We start from the raw sequence: 20,991 nt of genomic DNA, 5'->3' as shown, positions 1-20,991 counted from the left end.
AGATGCTAGGTATAGAAAGCCCTTTGTAGGGAAATACATAAATCAGGAAAATCATTTGGGGGTATGAGCCCCTGAGCAGAGGGTTGGGGTACAAACGACTGCTGGTTTGGGAGATGACGAGACCGAACATCAGATCAGAGCCCCACACAAAGGTCCTGACTGTGGCAAGTGATCAAACTTTTCATGACTGTGGAAGAGTGTCCTGAGCACAGGTTTTAGAAGTTAATAAAGCGTGTGGCTGAAACATCTGTCTTTGCTCTGCAAAATGAAGCCCTGCACACATCTGGAGAAGGGGTGCGTGTTGGGGGCTGGGTGCAGCTGGTCTGGGGAGGCCGAGGCAGGGGCCAGGAGGGTGGGTGCTGGCGTGTGGCTGGACAAGGGGCAGACTGCCTTGGGGTCTTTCGGGTGTGCAGCGACCAGGTGTCTGCTGTGTGGCAGGTAGCACCATCTTTAACGAGGAGGTGAGGGTGGTGGGTAGAGAGCATTCACAGCCTGCTGGTACTGAGCACCTCTCAGGGGTCCCCTTTCATTCCTGAGAGCACTGACAGGCCTCACAGAAGCCAGGTTATTAGTGCTGGCATCTGACAGACACACCAAGATGCAGGCAGGCTTCCCCTCCTCCTGCCACACTTCAGAGGCTGCCTTCCCTCTAGCCCAGTAATAATTTGAGGTCTAAACACTGAGAAAACGGGGCTGCAGGAGTGAAAGAAACTGCTCCTAGCTGTTTCCTTTGCCAAAAAGTGTAATTAGCATGGCTGGATGTGAAGTGCAAGAGTCCCCTAGGCTCCTGACCCCCAGGCACTCCCAGGAGATGACAGCAGGCCCCAGTAGCTGGGATCCTCACCTGGCTGTCTGCCTTAAACACACCCAGTCCTCGGTACCCAGTGACAGATCAGCAGAAATCGGCATCCTTTCACCAGGAGTCTCCCCAGGGGAACCCCCATGCTCAGAGCTCAGGGGATGGGGCAGTGGCAACTGCTCCTCTGGAATGGCCTTCAGAAGATTTGCAAACAAGACCAAACCTCTCACCCATACCAGCCTGCAGGAAAATGTGCTCAAAACCTCACCAGCAATCATGGTTTCCCCTTCTAATTTTCCCTCCTTCCTTCCAACCTTCCTTCCTCTCTTTCTTCTTCTTCCTTTGATTCCTCATTATTCAGTATAACCTCTTTATTTATTTGAGATGGAGTCTCACTCTGTCGCCCAGGCTGGAGTACAGTGGTGCAATCTTAGCTCACTGCAATCTCTGCCTCCCAGGTTCAAGCGATTCTCATGCCTTGGCCTCCCGAGTAGCTGAGATTACAGGCACGCACCACCATGCCCAGCTAATTTTTTGTATTTTTAGTAGAAACGGGGTTTCACCATGTTGCCCAGGTTGGTCTCGAACTCCTGACCTCAGGTGATCCACCAACCTCGGTCTCCCAAAGTGTTGGGATTACAGGCGTGAGCCACCGTGCCCGGCCAGTATAACCTCTTTTAGAGGTCATGTACAATCTCATCAAAATTGAAATCACACTTGCTCTTGAACTCTGCAGTTCCACGTGGAAACTTTCTGTCGCCTGTGTTCCTGCCTGTGGGCACCGGGAGAGCTGTATGCAAGGACTCTCAGCACAGTGTTCGCCAGAGCCTGGGATGAGAGATGACCCTTATGACCACCAGGAGGGGATGGGGCAAGCTGGTGACAGCACCTCTAGTCACAGAAGGCTGAGCAGCTGTTAGAGAGAAGGGGGCAGAGCTCTATGACCTAGGGAGGGAGATCTCCAAATATATTCAGTTACTGAAAAAAATAGCATAAGTATGAACACTATGCTCCTTGTGTAAAAATAAAAGGGTGGGGTGGGAAGAGGATTAAGCAGTAACTGCAGGGTTCCCCCGCTTAAAAATAGATCCGAAATAAATATTGCAAAATGTCAGCATTTGTAAATTCTGGGTGGTAAGTTCACAGTTAATGTTACACAATTTTCTGTTTCAAACTTTGTGTTTGAAATACTTTAAAAATTAACAAAATGCATATGGGAAGATATAGAAATGCATTTATTCTGGTAAAGAACAGCTAACACTTTCATAGTGCTCACAAGGGACAGGCACTCTCATGATCCCCGCCTTTATAAAGGAGAAACTGAGGCACAGTATTTCAGTTGAAGCACAGAGCTACAAAGAGGGAGTCAGGATTCGAACCTAGCAAGCTGGCACCAAAGTCTGTGCTCACAACCCCTACATTACACTGAGGGGCCCTAGGCCACACCCAGAAAGTCGGCATCAGGGATGCTGGCAGGCCTGGGATGGAGGGGAGTTTACTTTTTACTGTACACCTTGTATATATACTATTTGAATCTTTTACATGTGCACATTACTATTTTTTTAAATAATGTTTTTAAAGTTGGGCAAGTCCCAGTTACCAAGAAGTAACAGAATCCTGACAGGTGTGGAGCTTAGGGAGGCAGAGGAACTGCTCTAAAACCAGTAGTCTCAACTCCGGGCTGGCCTCCAGGGTTGCAGCAATTCGGGGCCTGGGATGCCATTACTTCCTGTGCGATCTGCACCCCTCCCCTCCTGTCTTCCGGTACAGACCCCACCCCCTTGCGGCAGGTTGGCCACGTGACCACATCTGGGATGTCATGATTGGTCCAGCTATGGGTACCAGATTGACGCCCAGCCAAGCAGAATCCTGCCTTGGGCTTTACACTAACGGAAGGTCCTTTTTCTTATGGTTAGGGGACCCAGAAGGCCGGCAGCAGGGTTCCCTGACAAAAGCATGTAGTTGAGTACAAGTATCAATCCGAGGGACAAGAGGGAGAGACAAGAACCAGTCTCAGCTGCATTCACATCCTGGACCCTGTCATCTCAAAGCCAGTTCCCTCCCTGCCTTCCAACTTGGTTTCATTCACTTTGGATTGAGTTGCGTTCTCACTGAACAGAAACCCACAACCCAAAACAAGGGCAGCCCATGGCCGTGATTAAGCTCTGCACCAGTGGCGAAGGGATCGAGTGGGAGACCAGAATTCCAGCTCTGCCCTCTGTGCGGCCTCAAGGGAGTTATGAACTTCTGAGCCTTAGACATGCTTCCTGAGCTGCCACCAAGCTGCCTCATGGGGCTGTCCTAAGGATTAATGTATTAATCCAATCCCAGGCACATCAGTCATTAATAAAATTAAGAATACGGTGACAACTAAGCCCACTACCTTTGGAAGTAACTCCTTACTAACTACATTAAACCCAAACTCGAGGCTCTGGAAAAGAGGATGCCAGCTGGGAGACAAAACGGCAGAAAGGAAGGTAGCTGGAGTCACTTCTCCCTCTTGAGTCTCCCTAGATTCACTCTCCACTCTCCTCTCTGACCTGGGAACATGCCCGTGTGACCCACATCAACAAGCTCCCTTGGCCCGGTGGCTTCCAGCGGCCTCAGCCAATGGATTGAGGGGGCTGGGGGGCAGGAAAGCAGGTCAGGATATTAATTTCCCTGGAGGGTCCCCATGACTGGCTGCATCCTTTAAGCAAAGGTCACAGCTCCTTCAGGTGCCCCTCTCACTCCTCCAGCAATCCTCTGTCTGCTAAAGATAACTCCTTCCCCACTCAGGCCCAGGGGTGGGAATAGCGCCCCACACTGCTAGCCCCAGGGTTCTGCACTCTCATGGGAGGCTTAGCCCACACTTTGTAAATACTGCCTTTATTAAGCTCTGCTCAAATTACCCAATTTGAGTGTGTAATCTGCTTTTCTCTGAGACCCTGGCTAGCTGACTGGTTCTTTTTCAGGTTTCTCCAGGCTCTGGCCAGACAAAATCCTTCTCTGCAGAGGATGCTGCTCCAGGGTCCCAACTCTGGCCACAGTCCCCTTTTCCCACCAAGTTTCTGTACCCCAGCAGTTCTCTCCAAAATCCATCAGACCCCAAAACCCGAGAATGGACCTCTGATGAAAGCATCTGAGAGCCGTCCAGCCCCAAAAGGAGACAAGCAGGGTCACATCTGGGTTCCAGAAGCGTCCAGGGAAGCAAACCACTGATTTATACACACCAGAAAAGATACCTGAGAGTGTATATTTATAGAAAGATACATAGAAATGGACAGATGGCATCTATCTATAGATACAGAAGGCTCTGTTAGAGAACCGTGTAGGTACGTATGTATCTGCCACATCCTCCACCACAACCAACAGCACACAATTGCCTGGATCTTGGAAAACCACGCTTGTTTAAGTGGTTGGTTCCCTCCCTAGCAGTTTCCAAAATGAGAAGGATGGTCTCAGGGATAGTCCTTAAATACGTGTGTGTATCACTGTAAAGTAGAGAGGAGAAGAAGGAGAAGGAAGAGAAGTGGATTTTCATGTCGTGCATGGCAGAAGAGATGGGACTCTTGGGGAAAAGGGCTTGATCCCACTGGAAAAGCATGAAAGACAACTCCAGAAAAGACAGCTAAGGTTTCTAGGTTGGGACATAAAAACACAACAGCAAGACGTTCGCACTCTGCAGTCCACTGAAATCCCTTGTAGCATATAACAATCAGTTAAGGGCAAAATAAAATCAGAATAATACTAAGAGGTAGCAGCTGTTTATCTTCTCGGAGATTTCGAGGGTCTCTGGAAGCCGGGCCAAGTAAGGGTGCTCTCCTGGAAGAGGCTGGGGTGGGGCAGAGTTGAGGCTAAGGGCTCCCTGGCTCTGGGAAGGGTGTGGGCTGATCCACACAGATGCTGCAGATCCCGAGCCCCGAGGGAGCCTCTGCCCATTACAGGCCACTCAGAACCAGAGTCATTTCCTGGGCTAGTTATGCAGTCCCCACAACATATAAATAAAAGTTTAGTTCTGTGTTTCCATAGATCTTCTACATGTAGGCTAGCTAAATATTAGTGGAGTAACAATAATTATTAATAACAATAATCATCATAATAACAATAATTAATAGAATAATAATGCCTTGGGGTGTCGGGGGTGGGGTCCTTCATATGGCAGGGTGGGGCCCTGGGGAGGGGCTCTATGTCTGGTAGAAGTGGTGGTAATGGTGGTGATGTTCATGGTGGTGGTGGTGCTCATGTCTCTGGACCGGCTGCCCGGCCTGGCTCTCGTACACCACCAAGGCGGGCAGCTCCCGCAGGTGCTCCCGCCCCAGGACAGGGCCACCTGAGGCCAGTGGTGCCTGCAGGCCCCGGCAGCCCTGCTGGCTCTCCTTGGCTCGGTGCTTGTGCTTCTTGTGCCCGAGGGGGGCTAGGGAGGGGAGGAGGGCCGGGCTGGCAGCCAGGTGGGCGGAGGGGGACACCGCAGGGATGGCCGGTCCCAGAGGGGGCTTGTTTCTTGCCCCTCTGGCCACGTGGCCCACACCCACACTCTTGCCCTGGGCCTTGGGGGACCTCACAAAGTGCTTGCTCCCGTCCTGGGTGCCCCGGAGCCGTTGCTGGAGCTCTGAGACCTTGGCGATTGGGGTGTCAAGGAAGTGGAAGGAGGCCGGGTCCACGCCTTGGGGCTTTCGGTGTGGGACGTGGATGGCTTCCGGCTCATGGGAGCGAGATCGAGTGGGATTGGAGGTGCGGGGGGGCAGTTCTGACTTCTGGGCCACGGAAGGGGAGCCTAGGAACCAATTCAACAGACATTTAATGAGCACCTACTGTGTGCTGGGGCTTGCGCTATACCCCAGACATCACCCCCGCCCCCAGTTCTCCAAAACCAGAGCTACCCCCCAACGCCCTGACTGCCCCTCACTGCCTTGCAGGAAAACTCTCTGAAATGGAACTTTCCCATCTGCTAAGTGGGAAGAACTGGTTCTTTGGTAGGTCTTCAAAAATACTCTCCGAGAGGGAGCCGAGAAAGACAGATGGCAGCAGAGACCCCGAAAACTATCTAAGGTCACTGGGGCAAGAAAGAACTCTAAGTATATTGCTAAAAACATACAGAAGTAACTCATAGAGGAATTAAACATATGAAGAGAAAGGGGAGAAGGGAGTTGTGGGAGTGAAATTGAGCAAGAGGTCAACATATGTCAAGGCTGATAAAGACACAGCAGTGCTGTACTTAGGGAAACCGAGGTTCTTGCTGGAAGAAACAGCCAGGAGAGGTCAAAGTGGTTGCCCCAGGAACAGGGCTTGGGTGGGCTGGGATGGGGCACAGAACTGTTGTTTGTCATTGGGTGCTAAGCCTTTAGATACTATTGGATTTTGTTCGATTTCGTGCATGTATTACTTTAATTTTGAAACCATTTTTAACGTCACTTTCTCCAAGAAGTCTTTGACCTGTCCCATAATAGCTGTCTTACCGAAGCCTGGGGTAGCAGTGAACACCACCTGCATGGCCCGCCTGGCCCGTCCAGCCACGCCCTGCCCTCATCGCCCATTGCAGGGTGCTTGAGTCCCTTACCAGGCCCAAACTGGGACGTGTAGTTTTCTATCCCGGCGAGATCTAAGTAGTGGTTTCTCCTCTCGATGTTCTCATCTACGCAATGGTGGTAGCAGCCAGACTGCTCCAGGCGGCTGTCACCCTGGAACCTACGGCAGGGGAGGCAAGTGAGTGGGATAACACCAACCACCAGGTGGGGGCAAGCGCACAGGCAACTAGGAAGCCCCCAGAATGAACTCTGGACCCTTCATTCATTTCCTTCTTGGCCTTCGGAGAGGGTGGGGAGGAACAGTCCTCTATACAAACTGTGCCTCCATTTCCCTCCTTGCCGATGGAGAGACAGACCATAGACCACAGCCCACAGCCCGACCTCCCCGCAGCTTCTGGGAGGAGTGGACGGGGTTTTGCTCTGAACAGGTTCAAAGCAAACGTGAGAGGTTATTGGTCAACTTCTAAGAATGCCCCAGTGCCAGGCTTCAAGCCATATGTGCCCACTGCAGGTAGGCGGCCTAACCCCTGGCCTGGTTCCTCAGGGGGTGTGGGCAGCAGAATCCCCTTAAACTGTTGGGGTTGGGCCAGGCAGACCCCATGACCTGCCCTACGGCCCAGGATGGGCCTCACCAGTGTGTGAGTGTGTGTGTGCACATGCATGTGTGACTTACACAGTGTGTATGGAGGGGTGAGGAGAGATGCTGCCAGAGGCTTTCTTTTTCCCCTGCAGGGCTCAGGGCTCCCTAGCCCTCTCCTCCAAGGACCTCTTCGATCTGCTCCCTCCTGGCTTCCTTCCCACACAACACAGTACCACCTTCCCCCAGGATCTCCAGCCAGCCTGGGTCCCTCTGATTCTCAGCCCTGTCCCCACACCTGGCTGTGACCCTGCTTGAACTGTTTTTTCTTTCCCCTAGCGAGTACTAATCCAGCTCCGATCATTCCCTTACCATTTGCACACTAGAGGTTAACACAGCCTTATGCCTGCCGTGTTACTGTTGTTTACTCAATCCCTTTCTTTAAACAATCTCTCTTTCCTTTCCTCCCTTCCTCCCTTGCAGCTGAAGAAGTAACAGGTGAAAGGTAACTACAGCCTCATAATTCCTTATCCACCATTCTGAAGTCCAAAAAGCCTGAAAACTAAGAGTTTTCATAACCCACGTGGCAGCCAGGCCCACCCTAAAGGGATGGGAAGGCGTTTACGGTCTTTATCTCACTTAGTGTGAATATTCAGTCATCTCCCAGCAGAAACAGCAACGCGTCAGAGCCTGATGCACTGCTGAGAGCACCTTTCCAAAGCCCAAAAAATGCTGGCCTCCAGTCCTGTCTGCCCAAGATGTGTTCCATAAAAGGATGTGGACTACATGTAGTTATTTGTTAAGATTTTCATTTGATTTATGAGTCTGTGCATCAAAAGTGTTGGCTCCCTGAAGAGAACACAGACCAGAGCAAAACTTCCTGCTCTGAATCCTTCAGAAGCAGGTACACAGCTGGTGCTCAACATATGCTCATGTGCACCATGCCCACATACCTGAGCGGGGCTCGCTGCTTCTTCTCCCAGCTCCGCAGGTCCTCAGTGGGCTTGGTCTCTGCTCGGGGCCTTGCGCTCTGCAGGTCTGAGTCCGGCCCGAGAAGCACAGGAGACACCAGGTGAGCCGCCTGCTCCCACCCTCCCCAGGGCTGCCTGGCGTGCAGCTGCTTTGCAAGGCCACTGTGGGAGGGTTCCCTGAGCTGGGGCTAAATAAAGGGGTCTCACGGCTACCTGCCCTGGACACATCCCCATCTAGCCTCACCTCCTCCCCCAGACTCCCCCTCCAGCCTCACCTCCTTCCAGCTGGCCTCAAGGCTTGCAGACGCCGTGCTGCCTATAACACCAGCCTTCACTCCAGCTGCATGGCTCTGCCTATATGAGGCCTCTCACCCAGAATCCCTTCCCTCCCCTTCCCACCCTTCCTCCTACCCTTTCAAGGACCCATTTGAACCCCATCTGTCCACAAAGCAGCTGCCCCAGAAAGCCCACAGGTTCCCTTCCGGCCCTCCCAGGAAGGCTCTGTTCCTTCCTGAGATGGGAGGACATTGTTTCCCAGGCTCAGCCCTGCAGCCCTCACCAGCCTGATTGACAAGGACGCTCCTCTTGCTCTGGCTGCCATCGGGGGCCACGGTGAGCTTTACCCGCAGCATCTTGCTGGATGTTGGGGAGTGGTTGACAGAGGAGTCCACCACCTCATAGATGGTGTGCAGCAAGCTGGTGATGTCCTGAATGGGAGGGAAGCAGAGACCCATGCAGGGTTTCAGTCACAGGGCCTTGAAAATACAAACCAGAGGGCCTGGTAGACGCTGCAGGCCTGAACCCCTCTGGCTGCCCCAAAGCAGACCTCAGGCAGAAACCTGGATGTCTGAGGTTCGTTTGGGAGGAGATCCTAGGAAGCAGAAATGAGGGAGCAGGGAGAGAGAACAGGAAAATCCTATAAGAGAAAAGGAAAAGGGCAGGTTACAGCCAGGGACAACTGGGGCTCAGTCGCACTGGGGCCCTGGAGGGAGTGTGTGGAGCCCACCTTGGAACAGCCTCATCTAGATAGAGGGAGGGTTTAGAAATGGACTGTCATTCCTCACTGCCTGAGAGCTCCCCAAGGATGCTACTACATTCCCTGTACTTTGGATTTTTGTTTGTTTGTTTGAGATGGGGGTCTCACTCTGTCACCCAGGCTGGAGTGCAGGGGTGTGATCATGGCTCACTGCAGACTTGAACTCCCAGTCTCAAGCGATCCTCCAGCCTCAGCCTCCCTAAGTGTTGGGATTACAGATGTGAGCCATGAGCCACTGTGCCCAACCCTCCCTTGTGCTTTTGGGCTTCCCTGCAGGGGCCAAGCCAACTCCTTGTACCTGAGAAAGCTCTTACAGTGGGCACCATCCACCATGGCAGCAGGTGAACTTTGAGGTGGACCCAGGGAAAATGGAGTTGGGGCATCAACAGCATCTGCTTTGGGTTCGAAATGAAAAATGGAAAGGGAGATGTGTCCCTGCTATGGGCTGAACTGTGGCTCCCCACTCACTTGCAAATCACTCACTTGCAAATCCACAGGTTGAAGCCCTAACCCCCAATGTGATTGTATTCGGAGTAAGGAGATAACTAAGGTTAAACGAGGTCATGAAGGCGGGACCATGATAGGATCAGGGCCCTTAGAAGAAGAGGAGAGCTAGGGATATGGCTCACACCTGGAATCCCAGCACTTTGGGAGGCCAAAGTGGGAGGATCACTTCAGCCCAGAAGTTCAAGACCAGCCTGGGCAACATAACATTCTCTACAAAAATAAAAAATAAAAAATAGCCATGTGTGGTGGTGCACACCTGTAGTCCCAGCTACTTGGAAGGCTGAGGTGGGAGGATCATTTGAGCCTAGGAGTTTGAGGCTGCAGTGAGCCGTGAGCACACCACTGCACTCCAGCCTGGGCAACAGTGCAAGATCCCATCTCTTGTTTTAAAAAAAAAAAAAAAAAAAAAAAGGAAGAGACACCAGAAGAGGTCTCTCCACCACGTGAGGGCACAGTGAGAAGGTGGCCGTCTGCAAGCCAGGAAGCGAGCCCTCACCAGGAACTGAAGCAGGTGTCCCCTTGGTCTTCGACTTCCAGCTTCCAGAACCGTGAGGAATAAATTTCTGCTAAGCCACCCAGTCTGTAGTATTTTATTACGGCAGCTTGAGCTGGCTGAGACTGTCCCTAAAAGATAAAACTAATTTGTGAGAACTTGACCAAATCTCATCTCCTCTCCGAGCCTCAGGTACCCCTCAACCAGAACAGGGGTGTCCATACAATGTCTTCCAGGTGTCTCAAAACCCTTCTGATTGGGAATGGAGGGCACCGATTCTCCTCACTAGGCCCTTTCTATCTGGGTATCTGCTGTGGTCACTTGTCTGGTGTTGGGGTGCAGGGCAATGTCCTGCTTTAAATGGCATTGGAAACCTCTGGAGAAGACATTTTTTCTCTATGAAGCAGACCCATCCATGGTCAGTTACCTGCCCAGCAATCCTTCACCTCCTGCCTGTAAGTCCCACAGGCTGAAGCAGCTGAGGCAACCCCAGCACAGCCCCAGCCAGGCAGGCATGTGGGTGAGTGGTCCAGAGTAGTGGGGGCCGACAGAGGCGCTGACCCTGTCCTGGGAGGCACAGCCGCTCAGCTCAGTTGACTTGTCCTTTGACAATGCAGGTGGGAGGGGGTCACACAGAAAAGCCAGAAATCCAGGATCTTCTGTTAAATCTTCAAAATTGCTGATCTTGGCAACTGATTTTTAACAAAACCCTTTGCGGGACCAGACCAGAACATCTGGGGGCCAGACTGAAATTGTGGGGGCCATAAGTTTGAGACCCAGGCTCCAGGCACTCCCTAGCTGCCTTGCTCATCTCGGGGAGGGATCCCACTTCTTTCGACGAGGCCCACAGAGGACTCTCCTTGTGCCTCCTTTTCTTCCCTCTGGCTTCTCCATAAGGCCCCATTTGCTCACTCTCTCTATCTTGGGCAGCCCATGAAGGAGGTTTCATTATATAGATGAGGCAGCTGATGGCTGCTCACTTCATCCCCCAAACTTCTGATACCTTAGAGGACCTGGAGCCCTGGTGTGTGATCAGGGTGGGGGTGGTCCCAGCAGACCGAGGGTCTCAGAGCCTATGTGCTTTGGCAATTCTAGCTTGAAAATCAACCTCACTGACTACACAGGGCAGACACGTAGGAATCGGTGTGCTCAGTATTTCCTGCATGAACGAACGCCTGAAGGAGGAGCAGGTCTTCTTTCTGATTGGAAAGCTGGCCCACACCCCAGCTCTGGGCTGCAGATGCCGTGAGGTGGGAGCCCATCTGCCCTGGCACTCAGAAGGCTTGGAAGGGAACTGTATTTACAGCCAAATTTGAGGGGTGGCGTCAGGGCTAAAAATAGACCAGGGAAACACCAGACCAGTCCTCCCTCCACTCAAAACCACTCCCTGGCTCCTCGGTGGGAGGAAGACGTGACCCAGTGAACACTTTCTCCAGGGCCGGGCTGGGCCACCTTCCTTGGAAACCCTCTCTCCCTTCCTCTCATTATCAAAGCAGTGAAGGACAACGCAGGTTGAAGCTGTCAGCAATCATCTTGCTACTGCCACGGGGAGAGTCTGCCTCACAAGAAGGGAAATAGAGCTGAGGAATAGAGGAAATAGACTGAGGAAACAGAGCAGTGATGAACACCTTGTCCTGAAGCCACCGAGCCTCTGGGTCAAGCCATCCCCAAAGTCAGACCCCGGACCAAATTTCAGTTACATGAGCCAATCTATTTCTTTTTTTTTCGAATACAGCAGTTGGAGCATGTATTCTGTCACTTACATGTCAGAGTCCTGGGTGCTTAAAAGTCACAACTTCCTCCTCCAACCTGTTGAAACAGCCCGTAAACCACAGCCTGAGGAGGAGGTGACCTTGCTAACCCAGAATTCACATATGGCAGCATAAAGGTGAACTTCTCCTGCACTATCCACAGAGAAGAAAACACTCGTCCTGACCCAGGATGAGGAGACCAGTCAGCAAAGCTTTAGTGTCTCTCTGGGAACATGAGGCCCCCACATGCTGGACAAGAAGCAAGTGGAGCCCAGACGTGCTAACCTGCGACTGCCGCGCAGGTGCATGTAACCTCAGATCTATAACAGGTCTCATGCCTGAAGATGGGGTCCTCTCGGGGAGGGACAGGTCCTCAGAGAGGGACAGGGGAGGAAAAGGAATGAGGAAGTGTAAGGAAGGATACCTACCCTCCAGCGGTGCCCTCAGGACCTGAAATCAAATCCAGGTTGCCTGCCAGGGCCTCCAAGGCCCCAGAAGTCTGGCCCTGCTGGATCCCCAGCCACATCTGTGTCTCTTCTGCTGATGGGCCACCACGGCCACCTCCTTCAGTTCCTTAAACACCCTGAGCCCCTGGCGTCTGCCTGCCCAGGACTCCCCCAAGGCTGTGCATGCTGCATGGCTCAGCTCCCTTGCCGCCTCCTCCAGGAGGCCTCCCCTGGACCCTCCAGCCAGTCTCTGTCACAGGACCTGTTTATTTCCTTCACTGAACACATCACCGCTCACAGTTATCCTACAATTGTTTGGATCTGCCTCTTGTCAGAAGGTCAAAGCTCCAGGGCGAGGAACGTGTCTGTTTTGTTCCCTGCTGTGTCCTCATGCCTAGTACCTAGCACCCAACAGATGCACACAGTTGGTGCTCAATATGCAAAGACACAGGCAGGAAGGAGAGAGCTGCAGGAGGAGGGCCCTGAGCGAGAGAGACCGGCCTGCAGAGGGATAAGGAAGAAGAGGTTTGGGACGAGGCTGTGACCAGAGCTGTGACTGCAGAGCCGCTGGCAGGGCCCTTAGCACTGGAGGTGCTCATTCCTGTAGCCTCAAAACAAGGCGCTGTGTGGCCTCTTTGTGCCCCCACCCCCAAGCTCCTGGGCAGCATGGCTGAGCAAGGGAGGTGGCCTGTGGTGGTGCCAGCCCCACCCCTAGAGCTCTGGGACTGTGGAGAGAGGGAAGCAGGACAGGACTCGGTTGGGGCCTTGGGGCCATCTCCAGAGAGGCCCTAGGGCTCTGCCCCTGCCCCCCCAACTTCTTTCCCGGGAGGGACAGTGCCTGGGCTGAGAGCAGGGGAGCTGCCTTCCCTCCCTGTCCTCTCTTCCCACTTGCCCGCAGCTCTGGGATGCCCCTCCAGATCTCGCAGGAGCTCCCAGCAACTCCCTGGCTGTTACGGCCTTCCCTGAGGGGCCGGACCGATGCAGGGGTGAGAAGTGGCAGTGGCAGGGTGCTGTGCCCAGGCCCTGTGCCTGCGGGTATGATACACGGCAAGAGGCCAGGCAGGTGCACTCACCTCTCGGGTGACCTTGCCGTTGTTGTCAAAGTCATACAGGGTGAAGGTCCACTCCTGCCGGCTGTCCTCCTCCACGGACACGTCGCACTGGAGCTCCTGGATGCAGAGAGACGGGCGGGGCTGGTCCCCTATCTGTGGCAACACTGACTGGGTAGTGGAAGCCTGGGCCTAGAGGCCAGGCCAAGGGGCGGCCACCTGTCCTCTGCCCTCCCCAGACCTTGAGTGGACAGGGAGCACTTTGGCCAAGACAGAACTGGCCCAGGAGGGCAGCCAGGGCCCGGGCAGGGGAGGTTTGGCCTGGGGACGGATGCCTGCAGGGGCGCCTGGTGGTCTGTGGGTCTTCAAAGACAAAGGAAACACAGGGGGTTCTGAGAAGAGGCACTGTGGCCTCAGAAAAGCTGAACTTGGACCAAGGGCAAGAAGCAACTAGAAGGCAAAGGAGCGGCAATCTGGGAGCCCCAGGAGGATGCCAGGGTAGGACAGCATGAGCATGAGGGGTTCGGGTGTCGGTCAGCCCCGGGATCCAGCCCCTGCAGGCCCCTCCACAGCTGTGTGACCCTGGGCATGTCACTGCCCTCTGCTGTGCCTCAGTTTCTCTTTGTATACATTATGGAAGATGACAGCCTCTCTCCCACGAGGTTGCTGGGAAGATTAAATGCCCCACCCACATGCCCTCAGCCCAGCTGTTTCCCTGCAGCTGTGGTGGGGACAGTTCCCGACCTCCCACCTCATGTACACTTTTCTGTCTCAGGGCAGCCCTGAAGAGCCTGGGAAGGAATGCCCAGAGGCAACGGAACAAGGGAGGGACAGGAGGCAGTGGAAACGCCAGGCCTCCTCACCCCTCCCTGGGACAAATCTGAGCGCATGCTACATGGCTCCTAGGAGGCTCTCCAGCAGGCAGAGCGCACAGATGAACCCAGCCTTCACTGGCTTTCCTCCTTCCTCACACCTGCGCCCCAGGATCGCCTCCCCTACACACTGCCTGCTCCCAGTGCCATGTGGTCAGGTCTGCTTACGGGAATTGGAAACAGGAAGTGGAGGGTAAATGCTGGTGTCCTTTACACCCATGCTTGGAGCACTGTCTGGCACATGGAAAAGCTCAATCAATGGTAGTAGCTGTTATTTTTGCTGTAATGATTAACAGTCATTGAAATAATTATTTCAATCAATAATCAATGAAACAATCATTTCATTATTATCATTTTCAGGAACCTGAAGTCTCTGACCCCAGGGAATGTGAGACGCGAAGTGGTGAGCTGGTCACCGGAGGGCTGTGTGCAGAGGCTGGCTGAGTGTCAGATAGACAGTTCTAGGAAGCATGCTGTTCAGCAGGAAAGGGCTCCACAAATGGCCTTTCAGATCCATAAGATTCTATGGAAACAAGACCATTCTGTTCCATGGCATGCCAAACTCCACCTCTCCTTCCACCATCAGGAAGGTGGCACCTGGCTGGCCTGGCAGGAGGAAGGCTCAGCTCCCCAGAGAGGGAAAGGCACCTGCCTACAAATGCTAGTGGAGTGAGCCCCAGCACGGCGTCCTGACCCTGGCTGCTGCAGCTCTAAGCCATTTCCCTCCAGCAATTCTCGGGCGCCCACGCTGAGTTCAAAGCCAACCTTGCTTCAGCCACGCCCGTCTGATAACTGCCAAGGGCCCTCATTGCTCTCTGAGGCACTGTTTCATGTGGCATGACACACGTGCCTACATACATACCCCTACACACACACACACACGCATACCCCTACACACGTACCTACACACACGCATACCTACACAGGTATACCCCTATACGTGCACATCCTACGCTCACATACCTGTGTACACACACACACACACACACACACACACACACACACACACAGCATTTACCTGTTTCCAAGACAGCTTGGGTCTGAGCTTCAGAAACATGAGTTGAGTAACTGGCCACTTGTCCCACCTGTCACATGCGGGTCTCCTAGGCCTCTCCCACACCCCACCTGGGCTTCTCAGTTGAGTCCTGCCCATGGACCACAGCTCAGTCCCAAGTCTGCCCCTCCAGAAGCAAGCACACTTGGGCTTCCAGGGAGGCAGGATGCCTGGGCCTGGTCTTCCTTCTGCCACTGAGTTCAGCCCTGGGCTTTGCCAAGCTCCCCAAAAGACCCTACAAGGACCCAGGTGGGCTTAGGGCGGGGCTGGGCTCCAGGAAGAAGCTGGCAGCCCTAACTCCTACTAGATACTACCTATCCTCCTCAGGCGAGCCTTCAAGCCTCTTGGAGGCTGGAGTGCTGGTGTGCTGTGTGGGGAGAACAAGCTGTGTGGTGTGGCCTGTGCAGGATGGTGGGGCATGGCAGGGAGATGACACTGGAAAGGGGGTAAGATCGGTCACCAGCGACCCTGCACACAGGGAGCATCCCCCATGTCCCACCATCCAGCACAGGCCACATCACGCCACTCACTCTCTCCACACAGCACGCCGGTACTTCAGCCTCCAGGCCTTTGCTCCTGCAGCTCCCTCTGCCTGATAGGCCCTTCTCACCCCAAAGGCTCCCCTGTGCACCCCTCTCCCAACTCCTACCCCTATGCTCAGAGCCTCACCCACCTCCCCAGTCTCTATCCACAGCCGCTGTTCCCTCCTCCAGGCACCGCACAGAGCCTGGAAATGCCAAGTGTCCGTTACCCCACACCCCTCGGCCTGACCCCACTCCAGGCTCCCAGATCTCATCTCATCACTGACTGTGCAGCCACTGGGTTTGGGGCACTCAACTGTCCCCTGGTCACACTGTGCACTCCTTGACGGCAGGAACCACACCCAGTCTAAGCTGGGTACCCTGGCAATTAGCCGGTGCCAATCAGCATTGGTCAGAAAGAGGGGCACCCTCTTAAGCACTTTAGACCTTTAGGTGCACGAACTCATGCTGCTGACAACAGCCCAATGCGACAGACATCACCATTATCCCCACCTTACAGGCGAGGCACGTGAGGCCACTGAGACTTTAGGGAACTTGCCCCAAAGTCTCAGAGCTACTAAGTGTATAGCCAGGATTTGAACCCAGGCCTGCTGACTCTAGAGCTATGCCCTGGTGGTCTCAGGAAGGCAAACAGAGGGAAGGAGGGAGGGAGCAAGGAGGGCAGAGCAGTGGGGAAGCTCCATGCAGCAGGCCTGGGCCTGGCTCTCAGCACTGGCCACTGTGCTGGGTGCACAGGAGTGTGCTACACTATCAGGCGGTGGGGAACAGACTGTGCAGCCACTGGGTCTGGGGCACTCAACTGTCCCCTTCTCACCCCAAAGGCCCTTCTTTTCCCAAAGACTCCCTTGTACATCCCTCTCCCAACTGCTACCCCTACGCTCAGAGCCTCACCAACCTCTGCCCACAGCTGCTACTCCCTCCTCCAAGCACTGCACAGAGCCACAGGGAGGCACATCCTTGGTGGTGCCCACATGGGGAAACTCAGGCCCAGAGAGCGTCAGGGTCCTGCCCGTACCTCCTGTTCATCCATCCCACCTGAGATCCCCCACAGGCACCCCCAGAACAGCCTCAAGAGTTGGAAGGGAAGGTTTCACCGAGGAAACTGAGGTCCAGAGAGGTGACAGCAACAGAAGGGCCAGAGTCCTGCCTCCCTCGTCTACTCTCATGCCCTCTCCCAAGCTGCTGGGCACACCCCACATGGAGGGGCTGGGACTGGGCTGAGGGGGTGGGCAGCGGTGAGTCCCTGGGGTCTGCCCTGAGCCAGGACGGCCCCAGATGTGGCAGAAGGAACCTCCCACAGAGGGTGCTGTTCATGCAGGGGAGGGGCCTTCCTGTCTGGAAGAGCCTCAGCTTCCCTCCTCCCAAAGCCCCAAGCTGAGAAAATCCATCTCATCTCCTCAGGACCCAGCACCAAAAGGAAACTTACTTCAAACTTCAGCTGCTTCTTGGAGCCTGGGCAGGGTTCGCTCACTCTCTCCATCTTCTTCTCATCTCCGCTGCCCAGCCCGTCAGTCTTCTCAGGAGGCAGGGCCACTGTCGGGGAGGCAGGCGAGGGAGCATGAGGAGCAGGGTCCAGACGCCAGGCAGCCACGCTCACTGCACCTTTGTCCTCCATGCCTGGCCTGGACATTCTCGCCAGGGGGCTGGGCCCGCTCCTGCCCTGCCCATTTGCTGGGGTCAACATCACACTACTCTGGCACCTGGTACTGCCTGGGAAGACCTTCCCCCAACATGGTGCACCCACTTGCACTGTGGGGGGCCCCCTCAGGCCCCCACCAGCCTATGACTTCTGCCCTATGGAGGCACACAGCCACCCAGAGCAGTGTCAGGCCAGAGGGCAGATGTGAGAGTGGAGGGGTGCTTCTGGAGCCCAGCGAGGGAGCTTAGGGACCATGGCCATTTTCTGCAGTCTCACTGCCTTCTGTGTTGACATTTTGGCCTCCTCAAAGGTGCCACCCACCTGAGCACAGCCTACGGCAGGCACCTTGGTGGATGGCCAGGAGGAGTGCCAGAAACAGAGTTCAACTGGGTTGGCAAAGAAGTGCACACACGCACTCGTCCACATACATGTATGCACAAGCACACATGGACACACATACACACGCACATGCACACATATGTACACTCATGCATCACACCTGCTTGCACACATATGCACACTCACACATGCACACACACTCACACATACACAAAAGGCATCTTCAGGGAGCACGCTCATCCTGAACCTTGCATTTGGCCTCTGCTCACCCCAGGTCCTCCCCTCTCTGCCAAAGGTCACGGTCCTGTGTGTGGCCTGCCAGGAACTGTGGGAGGGTGAGTGTGAAATCCCAGGACCTACTGACACTATTTTCCTGAGGATGCCAGCTCAGGGTAGCATCATCGTCCTTGACCTAGGATCCAGACTACAAAGTGCCATCAATTCTTGGAATGTCCCATAAGCCTCCTTTAGTCCCTTCTGCCATTTTGTCTCTGTCAGATAGAGGGGCTGGGGTTTGCCGGAGACATCTTTTCCAGGCCACACTCACAGCTCCTCTCATCTGATTCCTTCTGTTGCCCTGGGGTAGTAAATTTGTTGTCCTGTTTTAAAGGTGAAGAAACAGCCTGGCTCCTACTCCGGGAAGGGACCCTGGCCCCTCCACCCTGACCCAAGGGTGGCCAGGGGTTCATGTGAGGAGGTGAGACTCCCCAGTCAGAGAGGAAGGCAAGGCAGGACTTTCTTGGGAAGTCAGCAGCCTGGAGAAATGAGGCCGCTGGGCCAGGAAACTAGATGGGGGATTTGTGTCTCTCCGATCCCACACTCCCACCACACTCACACACCCCAGCTTTGCAAGCAAGGACCCAAGCGCAGTCCCTGGGCCAGGCAAAGTGGAGATGCCCCCAGTGGGCCTGAGCCCCAGCTCTCCTGCTCTGCTCCGGTCCTGCGGGCTGGGAGCTCTCTCCTCTGCAATTAACTAAGGCACTTCCCCTGGTGTCCTTGCGCCTTGGCACCACTGTATATAAAGATGAGGCAGCAATGACTAAGCACTTGCTGTTTACCAACTCCATCCTCATGAAGCCCTGTGAGGCAGTTATTACGATTACCTCCATTTTCCAGATGGGGAAACTGAGGCTTGGAGAGGATAAGTGCCTCGCTAGTAAATGACAGAACTGGGATTTGAACCCAGGTAGCCTGAATAATGCTCACAGTCAGTCCACTAGGCTGCCCCTCCATGCCTTTCATGGCTCAATTCGGGAGACTTGGTGCTTCTCTCAGCCTGCCTCTCTCTGTCTCATGGAGGCCAGCCAGCCAGGGCAGTGGTCATCTCCACGTGGGTTCTGTTCTCTGGCACTGTGTGACCCTGGGTGGATCACATACCTTCTCTAGATGTCTCAGTTTCCCCAACTGTAAAATGAGGAAGCTACCAACCCCTTCCCCGGAGGATTCTTATGTGGATCCAACAAGCTCTGATCATAAGGGGCTAAGACCCCCAGTGCACTAGGTCTGGCCATAAGTAGTAACAGTCAGGAGACTGATGGCCCCACCCCACTGACTCCTGGGAACAGCTCAGTTAGCAGCTAAGTTTTCTCAAAACTGAGGCTTCAGGAATGCAAATGGACACAGAAGCATTATATTAAATACAATACAGCCTGTGCGGGCAGCTTTGGACAAGGCCCTTGACTCCTCTGGACCTCAGTCCCCTTGTCTGTAAAATGGGAATATGATGGCCTCACTTTCACAGGGCTGTTGGGAAAGGGCAATGAGGAAAGTGCTTACTGAGCACAGTGGCCGGCACGCAGTAAGTGCTCGACAAATGCTGGCTTTGCCAAGTATGTCTGCCAGCTGACAGCCCAGATCCCAACGATCCTGCTTGACCCCAAACTGCCCCACCGGAGAAACCAGAGTAATATCATGGCCTGCAGCATCCTCTACTCACCCCTCCTAAGCAGGGGGAAAGAAGAGAAAGAAAAAGAAGAAAGAAAAACAAAGCCCAGCTCCATCTTCAAAGCTGCTGCCTCTCTCTGCAGAGGTCCTGGCTGGAGATGCAAGCTGGCCAGGCTTGTTGAAACCAAACTTCAAGTTCAAAGGGAAGTTATCAGAAAACCACCTTCAGGTTCAATGTTGCCTTTCATGTTCCACTTGATAAAATCCAAAGAAAAGGAACCTCTGTCCCTGCTCTCTCCTCCTCTGGAGCACTCTTCCTCCACTGTGCACGGACAGCCTGTCTTCCCTCAGGACCTCCCCTTTCCTTCCTTTCTCCTCACCTGAAGGGGCTGGAAAACATCCCCCTCGACCCCTCATATGTCTTCCCCAAAGACCATTGTGGCCCGGATTGTCCTCTCTTCACCAGTGGCTCCCTCATCCCATCCCAGCTCAGAAAGCCACCCGGACATCCACAGGTCAGACGACGGTCAGTGAACCCGCCAGGGGCCCCTCCCAGCATGGGGCCTGTGATCCATCCTGCCCTGGGGCTGTGGGGGTCAGGAACAAGGACAGTCAGCACTCTCTATCCCCACCAAAGAAGGTCATTCACCCTCTTATTGTCCCCTAACCAGTAGCTAGAAGAGGTGGCAGAGAACCGGCCATGCAGACCCCAATGCCAGGGGCGGGCGCCAGGCCTCATCCACATATGAGCCCTCTGAAACTAAACTAAGTCAAGCCACCACAGCCCCCAGCCAGCCCTGTGAAGAAGAAACCACCCTCCACCCATCAGTGAGTGCAGGCCCACTGGAGGCGGGAGAGGCGGACTGGTGCTCGCTGCAGGCCACCCAGGCCACGCCAAGGGGGATTGCAATGATGATAGTTGAGATCAGCTTTGGCACCAGAGTCTGAGTCCATTCTCTGCCTCTGATTCCTGTTTAGCCCAGCCATTTTTCCCCTTGAGAAATTATCTTTTGGGGGCCTAATTTCAGGGGGTGCTGATCATACTGATCACTCTTCAATTGAAAGTCTGAGGAACTATAGGAGACACTGCTCATTTGGAAGAAAAAAGGAAAGCAGGGGACCAGGTGGGGAAAAAAGGCCTTTCACTTGCCTAAGAAGCACTTTTGGGTGACTTAGAGCAGGAGGTGGCAAACTACACTTGCTGAGCCAAACCTGGCCCACCTCCTGTTTTTGTAAATAAAGTTTTATTGGGACACAGCCATGCTCATTTGCATTGTCCATGGCTTCTTTCACTCTGTGACAGCAGAGTTGAACTGTTGCAACAGAGCCCACAAAGTCTAAAATACATACTATCCGGCCCTTCATGAAAAAGTCTGTGGATTGATTGCTGCTTTAGATGTGTGCCACCCTCCACTTCCACCAGGATATGTGCTTGATGAGCAGGGCACAGACAGTTTCACCTATTACTTGCCTGCTTGGCTGGAAACCCTTGTGCAGTACACAACCTGCCCAACCATACAGTGGC

At 54.1% G+C, this 20,991-nt stretch overlaps 1 protein-coding gene across 1 annotated transcript in view; it reads right to left on the bottom strand.

Annotated features, from left to right (window-relative positions):
* Positions 1-2,011: 2,011 nt before the first annotated feature.
* The window catches only part of NKD1 (NKD inhibitor of WNT signaling pathway 1), an 88,446-nt gene continuing 69,466 nt past the window's right edge, over positions 2,012-20,991 (bottom strand). The window contains exons 5-10 of the mRNA XM_034940139.4: positions 17,031-17,137; positions 13,161-13,256; positions 8,414-8,561; positions 7,837-7,921; positions 6,339-6,466; positions 2,012-5,555 (exon numbers count right to left, since the gene is read on the bottom strand). Coding sequence (XP_034796030.3) covers positions 4,966-5,555; positions 6,339-6,466; positions 7,837-7,921; positions 8,414-8,561; positions 13,161-13,256; positions 17,031-17,137 — 1,154 coding nt within the window. The 3' untranslated portion in view covers positions 2,012-4,965. The remainder of the gene's footprint in view (positions 5,556-6,338; positions 6,467-7,836; positions 7,922-8,413; positions 8,562-13,160; positions 13,257-17,030; positions 17,138-20,991) is intronic.

Source organism: Pan paniscus, chromosome 18, assembly GCF_029289425.2.
Source record: "Pan paniscus chromosome 18, NHGRI_mPanPan1-v2.0_pri, whole genome shotgun sequence".
In the NCBI taxonomy this organism is placed as follows: Eukaryota; Metazoa; Chordata; class Mammalia; order Primates; family Hominidae; genus Pan; species Pan paniscus.
The sequence above is the reverse complement of the archived record's forward strand: the minus strand, read 5'-3'. Positions and strand labels throughout refer to the sequence as shown.